Source organism: Vitis riparia, chromosome 5 (assembly GCF_004353265.1).
Source record: "Vitis riparia cultivar Riparia Gloire de Montpellier isolate 1030 chromosome 5, EGFV_Vit.rip_1.0, whole genome shotgun sequence".
NCBI classification, from domain to species: Eukaryota; Viridiplantae; Streptophyta; class Magnoliopsida; order Vitales; family Vitaceae; genus Vitis; species Vitis riparia.
Genome location: NC_048435.1, coordinates 24,343,058 through 24,363,539, shown reverse-complemented (window position 1 = coordinate 24,363,539; position 20,482 = coordinate 24,343,058). Strand labels below are relative to the sequence as shown.

At 36.5% G+C, this 20,482-nt stretch overlaps 2 protein-coding genes across 2 annotated transcripts; one reads left to right on the top strand and one right to left on the bottom strand.

Annotated features, from left to right (window-relative positions):
* The first annotated feature begins 1,320 nt into the window (after positions 1-1,320).
* On the top strand, positions 1,321-6,851 carry LOC117914121 (MLO-like protein 1). Its single transcript, XM_034829321.1, has 14 exons — positions 1,321-1,770; positions 1,875-1,932; positions 2,054-2,292; positions 3,380-3,496; positions 3,628-3,688; positions 3,901-3,989; positions 4,526-4,600; positions 4,734-4,822; positions 5,076-5,125; positions 5,413-5,453; positions 5,730-5,939; positions 6,034-6,101; positions 6,207-6,267; positions 6,363-6,851. The coding sequence occupies exons 1-14, from the start codon at positions 1,651-1,653 to the stop codon at positions 6,603-6,605; spliced, it is 1,521 nt and encodes a 506-aa protein (XP_034685212.1). The 5' UTR covers positions 1,321-1,650; the 3' UTR covers positions 6,606-6,851.
* A 346-nt stretch (positions 6,852-7,197) lies between these two features.
* On the bottom strand, positions 7,198-19,388 carry LOC117914122 (serine/threonine-protein kinase rio2). The gene is made up of 14 exons (XM_034829322.1): positions 19,233-19,388; positions 18,968-19,079; positions 18,810-18,856; positions 18,434-18,504; positions 18,191-18,304; positions 17,920-18,095; positions 17,735-17,823; positions 14,529-14,646; positions 14,249-14,322; positions 14,045-14,092; positions 12,901-13,069; positions 10,421-10,549; positions 9,643-9,747; positions 7,198-7,749 (listed from the first exon to the last, which is right to left on the bottom strand). Exons 2-14 carry the CDS (start codon positions 19,049-19,051, stop codon positions 7,558-7,560), a joined length of 1,416 nt encoding a protein of 471 aa, XP_034685213.1. The 5' UTR covers positions 19,052-19,079; positions 19,233-19,388; the 3' UTR covers positions 7,198-7,557.
* Positions 19,389-20,482: the final 1,094 nt, after the last annotated feature.

Genomic DNA, 20,482 nt, shown 5'->3' with positions numbered 1-20,482 from the left:
TCACATTAGTACCACAATTGGATAGAGTAGTTGATGGGTCTTATGGTTATGCAAAGTTTTGACTCTATATTCAATATCAATATTCGCATCAAATCTCATGATTTAGCTAATACTCAAGGAGTTATTGATTTATCATATTACAATAGTCTAAGGTTAAAACCCATCGACTATGTAAGTCCCGATCTACCTCATTGATCAATCATGTATGCTATGCTTTTCTCAACTTTATGATTCATTCACATTTGATTACAAGAAAGAAACTAAAACATCCTTTCAAAAAATGCATTTATTTTTAAATATGGATAATACAATAATCAATTCACAAATATTTTATTTTTACAAAGACTTTGAAAAATGGGTCCTTATAGATTAATATAATTTTCCCGGTAGGAGTTGATGCCCTTGTAGAATCATCCATATTACTGTCCATAGTGGAGGCATCATGGCCCACTGCCCCCCACTCTGGGAAGAAAAGCATATGGTGGGAAAGGGAGGGCCAGAAAAAGATGGAGAAAAGCAAAGGGACCACACCACACGCTTTCCAACTAAAAGCCATTTGCGATGCTGATGCTCATGGACCCGCACCAAGCTGTCTTATGTTATGAAGTTGGAGGACTTGTGGGACGTACGAGGCGCGACTGTTGTCATGATCATTGATCAAAGGGTGCGGCTGCGTTGCTTTGTGTGCCACTACAGGCGTGGCCAGTGGGCGCCGTTGCTGCTTCTTCTTCTCAATTTTAAAAGTTGAAAAAGAAATCCATCGTCTACATACAATAAATATTAGTGACAAAAAACAATCACCGTCCACGCAATTTTATATCCAATGTAACCTCGTGACTTCAACACACGTTTTATAATCTATGGTACTGTGCAGTTTGAGATACCACAAATATTCTTCAAGGTTATTTGCATACCCATGTTATTTAATGTGAAAAAGCCTCCCTGTGGATATATAATTAACTTTTCAAGTGATGTTGGAGCATCCATGGTTGCAGGAAAGAGATGAGAGGAGATAGTGCTTCACTGCTTCCCCTCCATGTAACCTTCACTTGCTATAATCTGTATGTTAATTGTTATATGATGGATACGTACTGATATAATATATTATATGATAAAGCTAAAAAGCGTGAAATGCGCGTATGATTATTGTAATGATTATCATAATTTTAATAGCAACAGGGAACAAGAGTTGGATTGAGTAAATGCCAAGGATCTAACTGAACAATACTGTAAGTGTTGACAAACAAACAAGGGGCGAAAATTCCAAGTCCAATCAGCAGGAAAAGAGAACAAGAGGTAAAAGAGGGAGGAAGGGGCGGCAACGTTGACAAGGTTCCCACTACCAAACCAACTACCAAATGGACGCGGTTTCCATACCATCATATATTGGCTTGCTTCTCCTCCTTCTGGGTAAATGGTTACTGCCTACCAAAACAACACAAGGGAGAGGTTTGATGACTTCCCACCTTTCACGGGTGCAACTGTGGAAGTGAACAATAATACAGTCAAGCCAGGGATAAGGACAGTAGACTAATACGTAAATAGAAGAAAGAGCGAGTTTCGGCGTCTAAGTCGGAGCCTGCATCTGCTTCAACTGCTGCCTATATTTAGTATTTACCACACCCGCTGCTGCCATACCACCAACTTTTGATGACTGTTGCAGGGGAGACAACATTGGAGTATACGCCTACATGGGTGGTTGCAGCCGTCTGCACTGTCATCGTCGGCATTTCTCTTGGTGCCGAACGGATTCTTCATTACACCGGCAAGGTTCCCACTTCTTTCCCTATCTCTATTCCTCTTTTTCGTCTCTTTCTATGGAACATCTTTGTTGGGGGTTGTTTTCATTGAGGAAAGGATGTGACTCCTTGCAGTATTTGAAGAAAAAGGACCAGAAGCCTCTGTACGAAGCGTTACTGAAAATCAAGGAAGGTCAGTCCCCTTTTTCTTTTTCTCTCTGCAGATGCCTTCTGCTTATTCATGGGAGTTCTGGGTGCTTATTTCTGGTTTTCTGTATTATGCTCAACGGTGGTGGCGGTGGTGGTCTATGCAGAGTTGATGCTTCTGGGGTTTATTTCTCTGCTACTCACTGTGTTTCAAGATACAATTGCTACAATCTGCATCCCAAAAAGGTATTCTGATGACTGGCTTCCTTGTAAGAAGAAAAAAGAGGATTCTTCAAGTTCAGAGGAATCTACATCCCATTTTCAGACCTTCTATCATTTCACCTCTGGGGGTGCCCGTCGACTTCTTGCAGAACACTCTGCTTCCACCAGTTACTGTGCAAAACGGGTAACTCCCAATTCTTCCTCCTCTTCAATTCTTGTTTTGTTCATTAATTTGCCAATCCCTCTTTCCCCTATTACTTAACTCAACCCGCAATTAATTTTTTCCAGACTCGTTGTCTAATGATGAGAAGGTCTACAAACCACCACCTTCACATAAAAATTAATAAATAAACAAATAAATTCAAATCCCCGGAACGTAGATTTGAGTTTACCCAGGCTACTGTAATCTAATCTCACCGTTTGTCTTGGAAACAAAATCCTCGACCATTTCTTCTGTCAATTCCTGCAATGATCACAGCTGTCCCTGTATACCATGTGAAAAAAAAGCAAGGACTCTTTCGACGTGGATAGCACGACACCATCGATTCCTTGAAACTTTTTTGCTTTTTTTTTGTTTTCTCATCAGAAGGTTATTGTGGATATTTCCCAGGAGAAAGAAGAGCTTCTGAAGATATTTATCATTCAGTAAGCCATTATTCAATATTACAGGCCTCGTTTCTCTTTGAAGTCATTTTCTTCTTTAAATTGCTTCAAAGCTTAATCCCCCTGAGTTGAATTTGTGATAGGCTAGTTAGAGATAGTTTTAAACTCAACAAAAACTTAATCCTGATAATTTGGGTTCAATTTTATGAATCCTCTGATTAGCCTTCTAATATTGAATTTGTTACTTTGAAATATTCACAACAGGTCAGGTGTTAGTACTATTAGTTATACAGAATTACAGATTATTCATTGGAAGCGGGTCATTAGATAACTTGTGGTTTCATCCCCATTCTCATTTTTAGGGCCCTAATGAAAGAAAAAACCAGTCTGCCCAAACTGAACAGAATTCACTTGTTAGGGCTGCATTGACTGAGTGTTTAGCATTAGCGCTTCTTTAAATTTCAGCTTCAAGGTATGATTAGAAATGAAGAATTGAAGCCAATATGTTACATCTAAATAGGAGGATATCTAATTTAGTTGCAAAGTTGTGCATCATTAGTCTGGGGAAAGTCCTGACGCTCAAGCTCTATTCATTGTTTCATTTGTTATCATAAGGGGTGGAGACATGAGGTTTGATTATTTGCTTGTTTTCTGTAACATTTTCACAGGGAAAGGACCCACTTTTATCTACCACAGCTTTGCATCATCTTCATATCTTTATCTTCGTGCTAGCAGTTGTGCATGTGATATTTTGTGTTCTAACCATTATTTTTGGAGGAGCAAAGGTAAGTTCTTACTCACTATTAACTCAATTTGGCCAATTTTTATAATGTTAATGCTTTTTGTTCTCATCTTTTCTTTTCTTCCAGTCTTATGTTAGTTTTTCAATTGTTTCCATGTGTCCTCTGTGGTGAAGATACGTCAATGGAAGCATTGGGAGGATGCTATCTCAAAAAAGGAATATGATCCTGAAGAGGGTAATGCCCATTACCATTAATTTTTACACACTTTTCCCTGTTGTGTTGGATTAGATGAGCTTGTCATCTGGGCATTCCTATTTCTCTCATTTGTTCTTGAGCCAAAATGACAATGCTCATTGAAATCCAGTACAAGTCCTTGCGCTTCAATTAGCCTATATGGCAGATCCTCTTTATGTGCACTTCTTCTAATGCAAGGATTGTGTGTGCAGTGCTGAAGTTCACCAATGTCCGTGAGCATGATTTTATCAAAGATCGATATCGAGGAGTTGGCAAAATTGGCAATTTAAGGGGTTGGGTGGTAAGTCATGATGTCCTTTATGATATAGTTGCCCTGCTTGTTTGATAATTTATAAATAAACAGAGAAAAAACAAGCACTTTTCAAGTGCTTGCTTTATGTTGTTAGGCATGAGTTAATATCAAGAAATAAATCCTATCATTTCATGTCCTCCATGATTTTTTGTTCTTCCATAAGCTTAGTGCTGAAGTGAGCATGTCTGTTGACAATTACACGACTATTTCGACTCATGATTGCCCTGGTTAAAGACTAAACAAATTTAGGAAATGCAATTGGTTTTCATTCTTCAAGTATGTAAAGCACTAGGAAGAAAAGCAATCCAAATTTTTTTCAATGAATGAAGATAAAGGAATTCATCCACTTGGTAATGCAATTGTAGTTCCTTTCCATACGCTACTTATCACAAGCACAAAGCTTCCCCTCCCCACTTGTCACCTTGTCTTGAACATGGCATGTCACATTTTTCAAGAACATTATATGCATCTATGAACCATGTACCAATGCTTTTCTTTCTTCTTTCTTCTATTTCATTTTTCAGCGTTCATTTTTCAAGCAATTTTATGCATCCGTGACCAGATCAGATTATGTCACAATGCGAATGGGCTTCATCATGGTAACTTATCTGACCCCAACTTCTATATTTATCAACTCAATGCCTTTCACATAACACTCAAATACTCTCTCTCTGTTTTTTTTTTTTTTCGCCTAGAATTTTGTATTTTAATTGTAAATTATTTCTTCTTTAGACCCATTGCAGGGGAAACCCAAAGTTTAATTTTCACAAGTACATGATCCGCGCCCTGGAAGCTGACTTTAAGAGAGTTGTTGGTATAAGGTAAGTTACATTCAAGAAAATTTCCAAATTTCATAGCTTTTCTTTAGCTTCTGGCAAGATCTTAAACTTCTGATTTTAACTAAAACTTTGGCCATTCCTGATGTGATTTCCTCAAAAGTTTTAATCAATGCATCTAACATGGATGTATAACACTTTATACTTGGCATTATCTTCGTTGAAGTCTAAAAGTATAAAGTTTTATTTGATTTGTTTATGATCTATGGATCTCACTGGTTCTGGCTATTGATTGCAGTTGGTATCTTTGGATATTTGTGGTTGTTTTCTTGCTGCTGAATGTTAAAGGTACGCCATTTCATTTGTTCATAGATGGCCACAAAATTTTGTATTGCAGTTTTTCTTCTTCCACATCTTGCCTGCTTCACACCATGGATCTCTGTATTTTACTAGAATGTTTTTAGACTCTTTTCTATGATAGGGGTTGATATGAGAAATTTATTCCTTGCTGTTACTGGTATATGAAGTTCAAATTACTGTTCTTTAAAACAGGAGACGTAACTTTCAGAATCCACTATTAAAAGGATGAAGATCCTTGCTTCAAAAGGATGATGTGTGTTTATTTTTCTTTTCAGGTTGGCATGCATATTTCTGGATAGCATTCGTCCCCTTTATTGTAAGTACTGACATATACTACTACTGCTCTATCTGCTTATGCGACTTCGTTCATTATTACTTGCCAAATTCATATCAATGAATGGCCAAGTAACCCATATGCATATGCTCTGTCTTGTGGCCTATAATTTAGATTTTTTTATGATTGGCAGCATGTTTGCAGGCACCCACTCACTATTCCGTTATTCTTAAGATGTTTGTTTAAAACTAACTAGCAAGTGAGAACCTTGTGGTCTGGGGAATATTATGGGATCTGACAGAGGTTTTCTATGTGAAGCTTTTACTTCTTGTGGGGACTAAGCTGGAGCATGTAACCACCCAGTTGGCCCATGAGGTTGCCGAGAAACATGTAGCAATTGAAGGGGACTTGGTTGTTCGACCTTCAGATGATCACTTCTGGTTCCACAGGCCCCAGATTGTGCTATTTCTGATTCAAATCATTCTGTTCCAAAATTCTTTTGAGCTGGCATTTTTCTTCTGGATTTGGGTGAGGAAACATTTCAAAATTGGTAATGAGATCCCATATAATTAGGAAATATTGACACCAAACTGATCAGATTTGATGTTTGAATCGCTTAAAGGTTCAATATGGCTTTGACTCCTGCATCATGGGACAACTGGGTTTCATTATCCCAAGGCTTTTTATAGGGTAGGAATCAACTTCTGTTTTGTGTTTCTTTCTTATATTAACCTGTGTTTGAATGCACAAAATCTAATGCCTTATGTTCTTCTGATCCCAATTTTCCATTCATAGGGCGTTCATTCAGTTCCTCTGCAGTTACAGTACCTTACCACTCTATGCAATTGTCGCACAGGTAAGATGGCTTTTATGCCCATACTTCACTTGGTTCTTTACTTCTTGTGAAGGTTCCCACACTGAAACACTGCCCTTTCTTGTGCTTGAATGAAGATGGGAAGTTCATTCAAGAGGTCCATATTTGAGGAACATATACAACATGGACTGGTTGAATGGGCACACAAAGCCAAGCTGAAAACGGGTTTTAAAAAGAATGCTAATGGCCCTAGCCAAGTAGGTCCTAAAGAGGTTCCTCCTCCAGCAGTTCAATTGGCAGAAGTTGTGAAGGAATCTGCAGAAGAGAAGGGCAATGTGGGAGAGATTCATCCAGCAACTGGATCGGGTGGATCCAAATGAACACCTTTTATGCTCGCTCTAACTACTTGTATTTGCCACGAACATATAGAAATTAGTTACTAGTCTTTTTGAAATCATACTGCATACTTTAGAAGCCTGTTTTACTCGCACCCCCTAGTAAATTAGTGGAGTGTAAAAGGTATCCTACTGAAAGCAGGGTATTAATCCAAGGTTTTGCTTGCTCAACTGTAGTGTCTTTTGAAAGAACCCCATGTTGTAGGGTTGATGCTTCTAGCTGTTTTGTGATTGCTTAAGTTTTCGGTGTGTATTCTTCTGCAGCATTTATTGAAAAATAAAAGTGAAATAAAAACAGCACATAAATATCTAATTTGTCCAGAAGCCAAAAGCCTCTGACAAAAGATCAAAGATCAATTGATGGAAAATCCGGGTCTGATTATAATAAGGTGGCTAAGAAGGAACCATGCAACTTAAACTACAGTAATCAAGATGAGATTTTGCTGAGTCCTCTGTGGTTTCCCTAAATATCAATTAAAAACTAGGTTTCTGTAGCTTTTCTGCATGCAGACCCTGTTAAAAGACTGAAACAGCTAAAACAAAATTTTATTCAATTAAATTCTAGAAAAGACCCATCTAAAATAAATATCTTTCCTTTAAAAAATAGAGTCAATAATTATACACTCTGTATTCTGTAACGGTGCATGCTCTATCCTCCTCAAAATTGTAATAGATTATCTCAAGATAAAATAAAAGAAAACAAACCTACATTTCAACAGCAACGAACTCAAAATCACAGACCAGAAATCCAAGTTATGACACCAGCTTTCCCTGCTCTGATTCTTTTTGGCCTCACATATGCTGGCCTTTTTTGTCCTTGATCATGGTGTTGGTTGTCGTTCTAAGGGAGGACAAACATTTCTTACTTGGTACCCTGCCGCTAATAATTCTATCGATCTTTTATGCCTTTGATACTGTTGTGATTCATCCATAAATTTCACCAGCCACTCAGTTGTTTCTGGATTTTGGAATTGTGAGAGGACTTACCACCCTTGTCTTTGTAAGAATTCCTAGATGTAAGGGTCTTCCGTCTCCCATGCACAGCTGCTACAGCCCGCCGTCTCTGCTTGTTTAGGCGATGTATCAGCTCAGCATTATCTTCATTCCCAGTCTCATTTGCTTCCTCCTCCTTGAGGAACAATTAGCAAAAACCATACATCAATCGCTGAACTAAAAAAATGAGATCAGAAACCTGAATATATATCAAATAATGTAGCAGCACTAAATCTTGAGAAGATAGGATAGAGTTGAGGACGCAGTTCCAAGCATAGAATTTTCTTGTGATGATGAAGTAGAATTTTAAGCAGCAAATGGGATTAGGTGTCCTATATTCAAGTTCAAAAAAGAAGAAATACCATCATGATCATTTCTTTTAAGGATATGGTTCCCCTCAAAGGAAGCAGAAATCAAGCAGCAAACTTAAATAATAATTACTGGTTAAAAAGATACTTTTTTTTTTTTTTTTGATAAATAAACATGAAATATATTAACAAAAGGCAAAAAGCCACAAAGCATACAGGAAGTATACAAGGTAGTCTAAACCTCAAATAGCAAAAGAAGGAAACAAAGGCCTCACCAGCCCTTAAGTGGATGCTAACCACTCCAAGAAGCCTATAAGAGAAGAGGACTCCTCTCCAATATACACTCTAACCCAACTCCACAAGTTACATACAAAGGAATTTTTGAGTTTTTGTATTGCGAAGGACACCCCCCCCCCCCCCCCCCCTTCCCCCCCAAAAAGCTAATCTATTTCTTTCCTTCCAAACAGTTCAAAAAATACACAACAGAATGGAATTCCAAATCTTTTTCTTTTTTTTTTCCCCACAAAAGGGCCCCTCCAACTAAATAACACCCCTTTTGCTGTTTCTGGGAACACCCACTGAATGCTAAACAAGGCAAGGACAATCTCCCAAAGGACTCCGACCACTATATAGTATAAAAGAATATGATTTACAATTTCTTCTTCACAACCACATAAAAAACAGAGATTAGGGAGCTACCACCCTCGTTTTTTAAGCCTATCTAGGATAAGAATCTTCCCCCACATGGCCTCCCAAGCAAAGAAGGCAACTTTGGTTGGGACTTTATCCACCAAAATGCACTTTTTCGGGAAGGCAATTTCAATGGGAGCAATCAGCAAGTTATATGCTTCCTTAACACCAAATTTTCCATTTCCCCCACCCTTCCAAATAACTGAATCCTCCTCTGAAGATATCCTGTAGTCCCTCAACATAGTAAGCAAGTCTCCTATCAAATCCAACTCTCAATCATTAAAGCCTCTAGTGAATCTTAGGTCCCAACCTCCCCGACCAAAATTCGAATCCCACACTTCGTCCACCGTTGCATTCCTATGGACAGCCAAGGCGTATAATTAGGGGAAGCTTTGGGACAGCGCTGCATTACCACACCAACGATCAGTCCAGAAATTGACTTTAGTACCTTTACCCACTTCAAACTCTATATTTTCCCAACACCAGTTTGCCTCCTTCAAAATCTACTTCCAAACCCCTACTCCAAACGTCCCACTAGCCTCATTAGTCCTCCACCCAAAACCCTCTTGGCCATACTTCACCAAAATCACCTACTTCCAAAGATTGTCCTTTTCATGGGCAAATCTCCATATCCATTTACCAAGCAAGGCCTTGTTCAAGAGATCAAGTTTCCTTATGCCTAGACCACCCTTCTCCTTTTGAGCACACACCACCTCCCACTTGATTAAATGGACTTTCCTCTCCAAATTTCTCCCTCCCTAAAAGAAATCTCTTTGTAATTTTTCTAGTCTTCTTGTAATTTCCAGAATATTCTATCTCTAGCAAAAAAGAAAGCAACTGCAGCTAAAGAAGAGCAGATGCTATCAATGACCCCCGCACATGATTTGAACCTGGACTGATCCAAAGAAAAATATTGGCAAGACTGCCAGAGGCACACATTCACCTAGGTAAGTGCATAATGCAGACGGAGTGAATTTCAAACCAACATAGGAACTATAATACATGCAAGCCAATGATATCTCTAAATGTACCTTGTCACTCGCGTCTTGAGTCTCTCGTCCACTGCTTTGACCTGCTTCACAAAATTGTTGCCTCTCCTCTGCTTTGCCTTTCTCCTCACAATTCACTCTTTCTGGCTGAAATATGTTAAAATCAGTAAGATCTTAAGAGTTAAGATATTCAATGCACAGTGGAAATTGAAACAACCATTTAGGAAAAAGATTTTTAATTACAAAAGCAAAAATATGTAGAGCATCCTAAGCAAAATTCAAGCTCAGTTCTGACTGTATCCATGTTGACATCAAACCTAAAACAAACTGAGTATCTGGAACGTAAACTTAGATCAAACCAAAACTGATTAAAAATTGGTAAACAGAAGCAGATCCAAGCAAATGCTCACGCACTTGACCATGGACCCAACCGAACTCAAGTTTCCAATTTCATCTCCAGTGCATAGTTTAGGTTACACGTGGGGTTAGTAAAGCCTGCATTTGAACAAACAAGGTTCCTCTTTAATCCAGTCAGCTAGCACTAGATTATTGATAATGTACCTCAATTTTCTCAAACAAACTGAGAATCATTTGTGATTAAAACAAAGGTTTGTGTCATTCTGTGAAAAGCAAACAATTGATGAAATTGCATCTACAGCTTTCCGGTCAAGCACTATATACTTCTTACTGAAAGAAAAGAATCATGAACTAAATCTCCTTGTTTTTTCATTGTCACTCACTTAAAACCTCGATCTTGAGCTAACTTTTAAATCATGCTGGTCACATTTTATACAAGAAAAGATGCCTGAGAAGAAACTACCTGTTCCAGCAACTGCAAAGAATCAAATTCCTTGATGTTTGTCTCATCAAACTCATCAGAATTGCGTCCTTCATCAGCCGTTCCTTCATCATCAGAGCCAGTATCTTTCTCAATTCCCTCTTCAATAAACTGGAATCAAGAATTACACATTGACGATTTTTAATATTGCAATATATATATATATATATATATATATATGAAAATTACATCTGTTGTAGTTCTATGAGAAAAATAGTACTACAACTGGCTCAACCAATCATTATCCTAGAGAATGACAGCATGCATGCCTAATGCATATGAATCTGAAAAGATACAAGCAAATGATAAAACAATTGGTACTTTTGAACCCATTTACATGCAAATCATTGGACCCATTTTAACGTTTCTACCCTTGATAATAATCTAAAGACATTCCTGAAGCCAATAAACATGGAGAAAGGAATGTGGAAGCTGCCTTTGGGCCCTGGATTAAGTGGCAAGGGGCTGCAGTTGAGATGGGGGAGATTCCAAGTTCAATTCTATGCAACAACAACAACAATCAAGAAAAAAAAAACAAAAACAAAAACTAAAAAAAAAAAAAAAAAATGCAGCAACTTTTCCACCCATGTTATGGAAGAACTAATCAATACTTGGACCACACTAAAGGTCAAGCTGGAAGATTATAGTATAGGTAGGAAAAAATATAATTACCACAAAAGTACAAGCAACCAAGAATATGGACAGCCAGATGACTGAGCTGGAAGATTGAATCAAAGATGTTTGACCTGTCCAAGAGGTTGATGAAGGTGGTTTTTCCTTTTCAAGGGGTGGAAAGGGCGGAAGGATTTCTCACTAGGTTGGATTAGGGAGACAGGCTGGAGTTTGCTTTCTGATTGCTTTGAGCTGCACTAAAAAGAGGGAGATCCTGTTTCCAGATAATCCAAGATGCTTAAGCCATCTGATGAGCTTAATCAAGGTTGGAGTTTGGAGTCCGTCCCCCCCCCCCCCCCCACCCCCCACCCCCCACCTTTTCCTTTCAATCTCTCTCTTCAGCCCCACTTTTAAGCAGTGGAAAGGATGAGGAGGATCTTGCACTGGTCAGATTTGTGAGAAAAGGGCTGGAGTGGCTTGCTAACTGCCTCTAGAAGGGTTGCAGCTAGAGAGGGATATCCCTAATCATCTTTTTTTTTTTTTTTGATAGGTAAGGATATCCCTAATCTTATTGTTCTTTGCATAGGATGATCAACCTTGGCTTTGAAATTCAGTGAAATTTTGGTTAAAAAACATTTCAGAGAAGGTGAGCAAGGAGTTAAGGGTCCTAGACGAACAATAGGGGTTGACATTCCAATAGTCTCGATGGTTGTTGGGGATATGTTGATGCAGCTAGGGTATTCAGCAATTCAAGGGAGGGATCTTTCTGGAAAATAGGCTTGTGATTTCCATTTTGAGTTAACTAATCGTACAAGATTGTTAATGACTCTGGAATTATGCTCCAAGTCTGTTGCCTGACATGGGTTGATTGAACAAGGATCCTTTAATGCAACTTTTGCTGTACTTGAGCCAAAAAGGGGGGCAACCAATCTTAAAACTCCAGATCTATTAGCTTGGTAGGATGAATATACATTCTGTTATCTAATTGCTGGGTGGGGGTTGAGGAGGGCAATTGGAACGTGGTATCAAGGCTCAGAATGCTTCTTCGGAGAAAAGAATAAATCAGAGGTGCAGCATTAATTGAAAAAGAATATATTACAGTATGAGACAGTAGGCCAGCAGGATAATGTACAACTTGGACAGTAAATGATTACATGAGCAAGGACTTCTTCTATACCAATATGGATGAATAGGTGTCATGGAAAAACGAGGGAGGTGGACCTGATTTTACATCCAATCTATTGGTCTTAGTTCTAAATAACAGGATGCATGCTCGATTCTCAATGAGTTCCAGGCGGATTAGACAAGGTAATCCTATTCGGCTTTTCTTATTAGTTATTCATATAGAGGCTTTCAATAGAATAATGTCAAGAGTGATGGACAGGTTATAGAAAAGCTTTAGGGATGGAAGGAAGGAGGATGAGGGAATTATTTCACATCTGCATCAGGCCGATGCTGACTAGTTGGAGAATTAGAAATGGTCATGAGATACTGAAGACTTGTTATCTTTTATCTTGCTTCAATAATTCATGATGGGACACTCAGAGAATAAAACAACCATTCATGATGAACTGTGAAGTTGTTTTGAAAGTATTTCACTGACATGACTATCAAATTAGAAGGAAAATGTTATAAAACAGATGTAACACCCATAATGTTCGAACAATACAACGTCTGAGTAAACAACACTTAGAACATTAGTGCAGAACCTAAAAATATTATGATATTCATTCCGTGTAATGTGAAGAACCTAAAAGGAATAGAATAGCAAAAAACATAGACAATCAACAGACAAGTGTGTTTTCCTCCGCTCTGTTAATATGATGATATCAAAGAACACACCCTCATACCTTCTCAATTTCATCCTGATCCTTCCTAGTAAATCCACTAGCAGAAAGTTCTTTGTCTAGAAATCCAGTACATTTTGCTATTGAAGTAAAGCATGGCCTGTCATATTCTTCGGTGTCAACCTCTGAACCCTCAATTTCATCCGTGTGCTCTTGGAAAGACAGGTTGAACCTGGAGGGAGGAAACAGATGAAGGGATTATGAAAAAAAGAAGATATTATTAAAAATTAAAAATCAGCCCACACAATTAGGAGAAACCTCATGAGAAAATCAAACCAGGCTAGAAAAAAATGTCATTAAGAAAATTTCTTGGTTGCAATGGTATACCAATGAGATTAATGTGTGCTCCACTTAACCCACACAAATAGGAGAAACCACATGAGAAAATCAAACCAGGCTAGAAAACAATGTCATGAAGAAAAATTCTTGGTTACAATGGTATACCAATGAGAATATGAGAAAATCAAACCAGGCTAGAAAAAAATGTCATGAAAAATTCTTGGTTACAATGGTATACCAATGAGACTGATGTGCACTAGTGAAGCTCAAAGCATGAATTTTGGTGTACCAAGAAAATAATGGAAGTAACTACATCACACGTATATATAATGTGGAGTCAATCAGTAGCAAAAAAGAGTGCTGACATTCTTCAGCTCCCTAAGAATAAATGAACAATGAAATGGACACACCATCAGGCGAAGGCCCAAAATTTTAAAACCATACACATCTTCAAAAATAAACTTTTGTGGGTCCTTCAGAACAAAAGGCTTTAGCAGCAACTTTGACTTTGTAGAACATAAATTAGTTATCACCTTGTCTGGTACCTTAAACTTGCAAAATATAAACTGGCCCTCCTTATATGACTATACAAAGACATACAAATACATATACATACATATATATACATATACATATACATGTACATACACACACACACACACACACACATATATATATATATAGAGAGAGAGAGAGATCACATCTTCAAGAAAAAAAATTAGAATAAAACAAGTGATTAGAGTTCATATTATTCTTTACATCATTTATCCAGAAGGCTAAATGATCAATGCAAGCGGGGTTTCTTTAAGGAATTCAAATTAGTTTAAGGGTGTCAAAAATTAGCAAGAGTTTTAGGTTAGCAGCTGACCTCTTGCTGAAAAACTTGAAGATGCACTCAACATCACGGTCAAAGTACCTGAAAAATCACAATTTGCCATAAGATTAAAATATAATATTTGAAACAAGCAAACAGATGTCAAAAGTAGCAGATTGGATAAAAAAATCAATGACCTAAAAACAGTTGAGTAGGACAAAAATTATATGGAAAATCAGAATAGGTATTGTTTCATACATCTGTGCATTACGATGAGACACAGATACCATTTGAGGGAAATCAATCATGGTTACCTTCTCGTCATCATCTATCTGCAGTAAAAAGAAATTCAAAATCAAATTTATTCATTCATTAGTTGAATTAAATAAAATAAACCAGTGAAGTAACGCTAAGAACTTTTTAAGTGTCAAAACTTCAAAACACTCTCTTAGCTTTCCAACAAAGGCAAAAAAGCACTGTATGACAGAAAAATGCCAACAAACTTGAGGCACGGCAACACAGCACTTGAAATGCATACCATAATGTTGAATTCATTGAAGTCACAATGAATAAGGCCATGTTCCGCCAGATGAACAACAAGATCAATAATTGTTTCAAAAACTATGTCAGGATTTTGCAATTGCTTCACCTGCACACTGCATTGGATAGAACTGATTGTTAATGTGTATAAAACCATAATCTATCAGGAACAAGTTCACTCATTTTATATCAAAGCCAATTCCAAAAGGACAGAAACAATTGAAATTACAAGATTTGTCAAAAGAAATCCACGTTTATGAAAATTATCAGCTAGATACTTGCATTTGTTAATTCTCTTAATGCTAACAAGAGCATTTGGCCTTTACAAATATTTTTTAGAAAAAGAAAAAGGATGCAAAATCCATACAACACACACACACACACACACATAGAGACACAGAGAGCGGTTATTGACAGAGAAAACAGTTTAATAGATTGACAATAATTTAGAAATTTGGTAAATTTCCAGCACCCATTTGAGCATCTAGGAGGGTGATAATGCTTTACTTAGAGAGGTACATTTTACCCCACCATTGGAATCTAATTCGACTCAGTTTAGTAATATATCCAAACAGACACTTAACTTATCATTATTTTTATATTTTATTTTTATAAAAAGTTAACTTATATTTTTATATACATTTTCAAAAAGGAGAAAATTTTTAATTTAATCTAATTTTATGGAGAGGGAGAAACATGTGATATAACATGGGAACCTCCTTGAACCTCATACCAGATTAATAAAAATACTCCATTTTGCTTTTAAAAGAAAAAAAAAACCTCCTACTGAAAATAATATAATGCATAACCGGTCTTCCTGATTAGCTATTATTCCTCTACCCTTATTACCGGAGAGAGAGGGCGAATCAAGAAGAGGTGGGTGAATCGAATACTTAAATTCCACTAGACAACTGTAGCAGAGATCGGCTAAGCCATAGCGCCGGTTCTATTCGAATGCGGGGTCTATGGAAAAGGATAGTTCCGGATAATTGGCCTTGGGGCTTTTCATCCATAATGATATGGAAGGGGTCCTCCATCACAAGAAAGAAAGCATGTCGCCTCTGCCTGGCCCTTCTCCGCTCCCCAACAGCATAGAGCTTGGGAAGCTCGGACCCGGTCAAGATCTGAACAACAAGGAGCACTCAACTACTAGTCTAGTCTAGTAGTTGACATTAAATCTTTTCAAAATTACAAATCAATTAAAAACAGGTGAAAGCTTTCATTAACTTCAAAAAAAAAAAAAATCATTTATTGTTTGTCATGGCAGCTTAATTCTTAAACTTTTCAATATACAAAAAATGGAAATATTCCAAATAAAATTTGTTCGAGAAAGTGAAGCATAAAGTAACATAACAGTAACTTTTTAAACACTCAAAAGTCAAAATTCAACTGGTGTTTTAGAACTTTAGTTGAGATTGAAGAGCCACCTCATATAATTATCTCCACACCTATTTTATACACACCAATCATGTCATAGCACAAATAGACGTGCATCCTATTTAGAATCAGAAATAATGGCCTCTCTTCCCACCAAATTACAGCATTGGAATAATGGGACAGCCACATCCCGCCCACTTCTAGGACTTTGTAAATATGGCCCACTTGTTATCAATTTCATCTTATGGCACATTTCTGGATAGTATTAGAATTTCTGAGCCCAAGTTTTCAATTTTATCTTATGGCCTATTTTATGGCTTTCTTATGTTATTAATTTTTTAGAATTTTTCATACTTTTTCTTAAAGCTAGTTGATGCATATCTTTGCATTTGATCTGAAACCAAATGGTTTCACTGGTACACAAGAACCATAGGTTACTTCCAAAATATGCATTTATTATGCAGATAGCTTCCACACAAGTGGTTGTCACTTTCATTTCTGCTCAGCACTAGTATTCTATGAAGCATGAAGCTCCTCCCTTTTATTAAGGTGGAAGCTGATGTGCTCATTATGCAGATGGTTCTTCATTTCACAGGTCCATAACTTTAGGCTTCAGAATGTTATTTGTGGGATTCCATACTGTTAGCATCTTAATCCGGCCATGGAGGTAGGAATTGTAAGATCTTCAACATGAGTGTACAAGTCTAAAATCAATTCTAGATAGATGGTTTCAAAGTTAAAAGACTCTCTGACGATGCAATTGAGGCAAAGTATCAAATTCTGGCTTTGCAAATATTGTTCTCTTGTGAAGTGGTGATGTTTACACAAATAGTATAAGAAGTCAGTGAATCATATTCTACTCCATGCAGTGACATGTAACTTTTGGGCCTTAGTGCTCTTTTTCTTTGGCGAACTTTGGATACTACCCTTGCATTCAATGCTACCCTGTCAGCTTGGCATGGTAGTTTTCCCAGGAAGAAAGTTTGGAGTTCTGCTCTGAGTGGTATACTTTGGTGCATCTAGAAGAAAAGAAATCAGTCTTTGTAGAGATAGAAATCTCAGCAAATTTGCGGTCTAAGCATTTGCTTGTTGAAGTGATCCTTTCACTTTTTGATTTTATTGACTGTGGGGATCCTAGCAGGCATTTGCTTTATGGTTCCTCTTTTCTTTTGATCGATTTTTTTTTTTGATAGATAAAACCAAAAGCATTATTCTTTTCTTTTGATTGATGCTTAATTTTTCCTTATATGCATCCTATGTACTAGAGCTTGCCTCCATTATGGCTCTTTAATCTATTGTCAATTTACCTAAAAAAAATTAAGTCTGGCCTTGACAAAAATGGATAATATTGGAATTCAAATTTTCTCCTCTTATCAAGGTAGGACAAGGTGCATGATAACCCATTACATGGACTCCACCACAAAAGGTTGATTCAAACTTAATCTGGAAATTGAAAACCCATTAAAAACAAGGGTAAGTCAGGTATCCAGGAATCAAATTGAGGATGGTATTTGGCACTGTCATGACTAGCCAGAAGGGAAGGATGCTGTTTCAATCCTAATCAGCGCTGGGCAATTGCCTTTAACTCTAGAAATACATAAAGGACAATTATCTCTTTACCTACAATAACAATACTACCCACAATATATTATAACAATTGGCCCCCTCAACAACAACCAGCCATTCATCAGCGGATACAAGTAACTCAAGCAAGAATTGCTAACATGTCACAAATTTAAAGGTGCAACAAAAAAAAAAAACGCATAAAAGACTAAGGTTTGCGATATGAAATGCAAAAACATTCCGAAATCGGATAGGAATCCTTACAGTGGATAACCTTGGACAAGTGACATAACCACACAATGTCTATTACAGTCCACGGCATTTGGAACAGGGAAACCATGTTCTTCCAAAGCCTGCTCAAGCAAAGTTGAAGCATCAGGCTAATTTCAACTAATGGAACAAACAGCAAAGACAATTAAATTGAAATGCAATAGAAAACAGCAATGAACCTTCATAAAGGCAAATTCTTTGAGTGCAGCAAGCCGTGACAAATAGAGCCAATTATAATTATTCCGATGCCCCAAATAATCACGCTTAGATTTTACGGCCCTAAAAGAAGTTCTACCCAGCCTATGCAGCTTCATTGCCAAGACTGTGCCATCTTCCTTGGCAACTTCAAATATATCTTGAAGAAACGAAATACCATAATCAGTATCTAATGTGAAAACACAAACAAAATTTTTTTATAGGAAATTAAAATGAATATATAAGAAAAATTACCAGACTCCTTCCCGACACCAATTTGACGACCAACAGCTACAAATACTCCACGATTAACCAGAGTCTTTATTGCAAGAAAATCATATCCAAGGTAAGTAAGCCGAAACCCATCATCTAGATGCACAGAACAAACATGATCAAGCCTCTTTTTTTTTTTTTTTTTTGTGGATAAGCTATAAATATAATCAAATGGATCGAAAAATGAGGTTTACTGTTTTATAGTTTCTATTAATAGTTCCTTACATTTTGAAGAGTCATGGTGCAAAAGCTTATACTTGAGCAAGTTCTTCAAGACCTTGTAAGTGCCTCCATGCCTATAAATATTGAACCAGAGTTAAACGTAAAAATATTAATTATAGAAAATTAAGAGGAAGAAAAAAAACACTTCTGAAACAGTTAATATGATAGCGAGGATGAAATCCTTAATCTCCTGATTGGGCTAACTATTAAGATAACATTCAAAAGGAAATTCAAAATAACGATCGAGCAAAAGGAAGGAAAATAAAAATGAAGGTTCTGAAATCATGCAATGGAAAAAGATGTAGTCACTATATGCACTGAATACATAACACAACTGGTAATGGTAAACAAAAATGAAAAAAAAAATCAAAGACCATACTTGAGAGAAGCTATGCGAACCACGAGCTCTGAAGGTACAAGTTCATGCTGAAAGAGTGGAGATGGAGATGTCAGACCCTCTTTATCTTTATCAAATATTCAAAATAAAGAAATAAAAAAATGATAATATTCAAAAGAATCGCTCAAATTTGCACATACATTCCTCATTCCCATTTCAACAGCAGTGAGAACCCTAAAATCATCTTTCGAAAGGTATCGCAAGACGTCCACGTCCAACTTCATTGCCGCCTGCTGCCCTTAATTCCAATGACTGAAGAACGTAACAAAGATACAAAGTAACTCAATGGGTATTCGCGACCAGGCTCCGATGAACATCGTTACAATGAGAAAATTCTCAGGAAGCAAACACAAAACTGAAAATTTCCGAAGGGAGAATTTCGTAATTTGGTAATTTCGTACTCACCTGTTGGAATAGAGAGAGGGAGCGGTGCGTCCACGGTTAGGTGCTTGGGGGGAAGAGAAGAGAGGTGAGTGAGAACTGAGAAGCGAGTTTTTGTTCTCAAGGTCTTGAGTCTGCGAACGTCGTTACAATGGGTTTAGGGCTTTCTGCGCATTCCTTTGTATTGTCGCCCCAGGCTTAAACCAATATTAGATAGAAAGTTGAAATAGGGCATTTTCTTTACCTTGTTGTAAATTTTTAACTTGCTGTATTAATTAATGTTAATAAATTAATAATTTGTTTATTTTAATAATAAAATTTATTCAAAATTATTTTTTTTGGCTATGGAAGGTGATTGAGAGATATTTATCAATCTTAGTTGTAAGAATTTTAATTTGATGAAAAACTTCTTAAAAAGATAATTTTATATTTATGTTTAAAATATTAAAAATGGAAATGGGAGCATAAAATCAATTTTAATTTCCAGTTTGATTTGATTCTAAAATTTAGAGTAAAAATTCTGAAATAAATAAATACATATTAGATTTAAAATTAAATTAAAAAAAAAGGTATTTTTCATATTTCTTCAAACTCATCCTACTTAATTTTTTCATTGAAATTTAAAGATGGATGAATGGATATCTAAGCAAAGCATGAAAATTTTATATTTTCTTAATAATTTTTCCCTTTTTAATACTTTGTTTGAAATTAACACATGATATTAAAGTTTAAAATGTATTCATCATCCTTAGGGCCGTAGAGGAAAATAAAAAATTTTATTCATGGAAGGATGTTGACTTTAAATAAATGTATTTGGAAAATATTAGATTCAGTGGAGAATTAAAAGATTGATGAAACCTTAAGCGGTTATTCAGAGATGATTTCAATAAAAACAAATTTTTGCTTTCGATAAAAACCATTTTTTGTTAAGAAAAAAAAACTAAATTATTATTTTAAAATTAATCAATGTAAAATAATTTTCAAGAATACAATTTTTTATCCTTTTCAATTTAATATAAAATAAATTTTTATTTTTATTTTTAAAATTTTTATTTCTTAATTATAAAGTGTAAACCGTAAAAATTTACGTTTGAAAATAAAGTAATTTTAATATCTCCATTCACGTCATAAAGGATTTTAACTAAAATTAGTATAAGCATCAAAAGACATGACAATCAAACACACCCATAACCCAACACCAGCCATGATCAAGAAAAATGTCATGACCCACCAGCAGAAAAGGGCATGAGCAAAATTTAACCACCATTCACCTT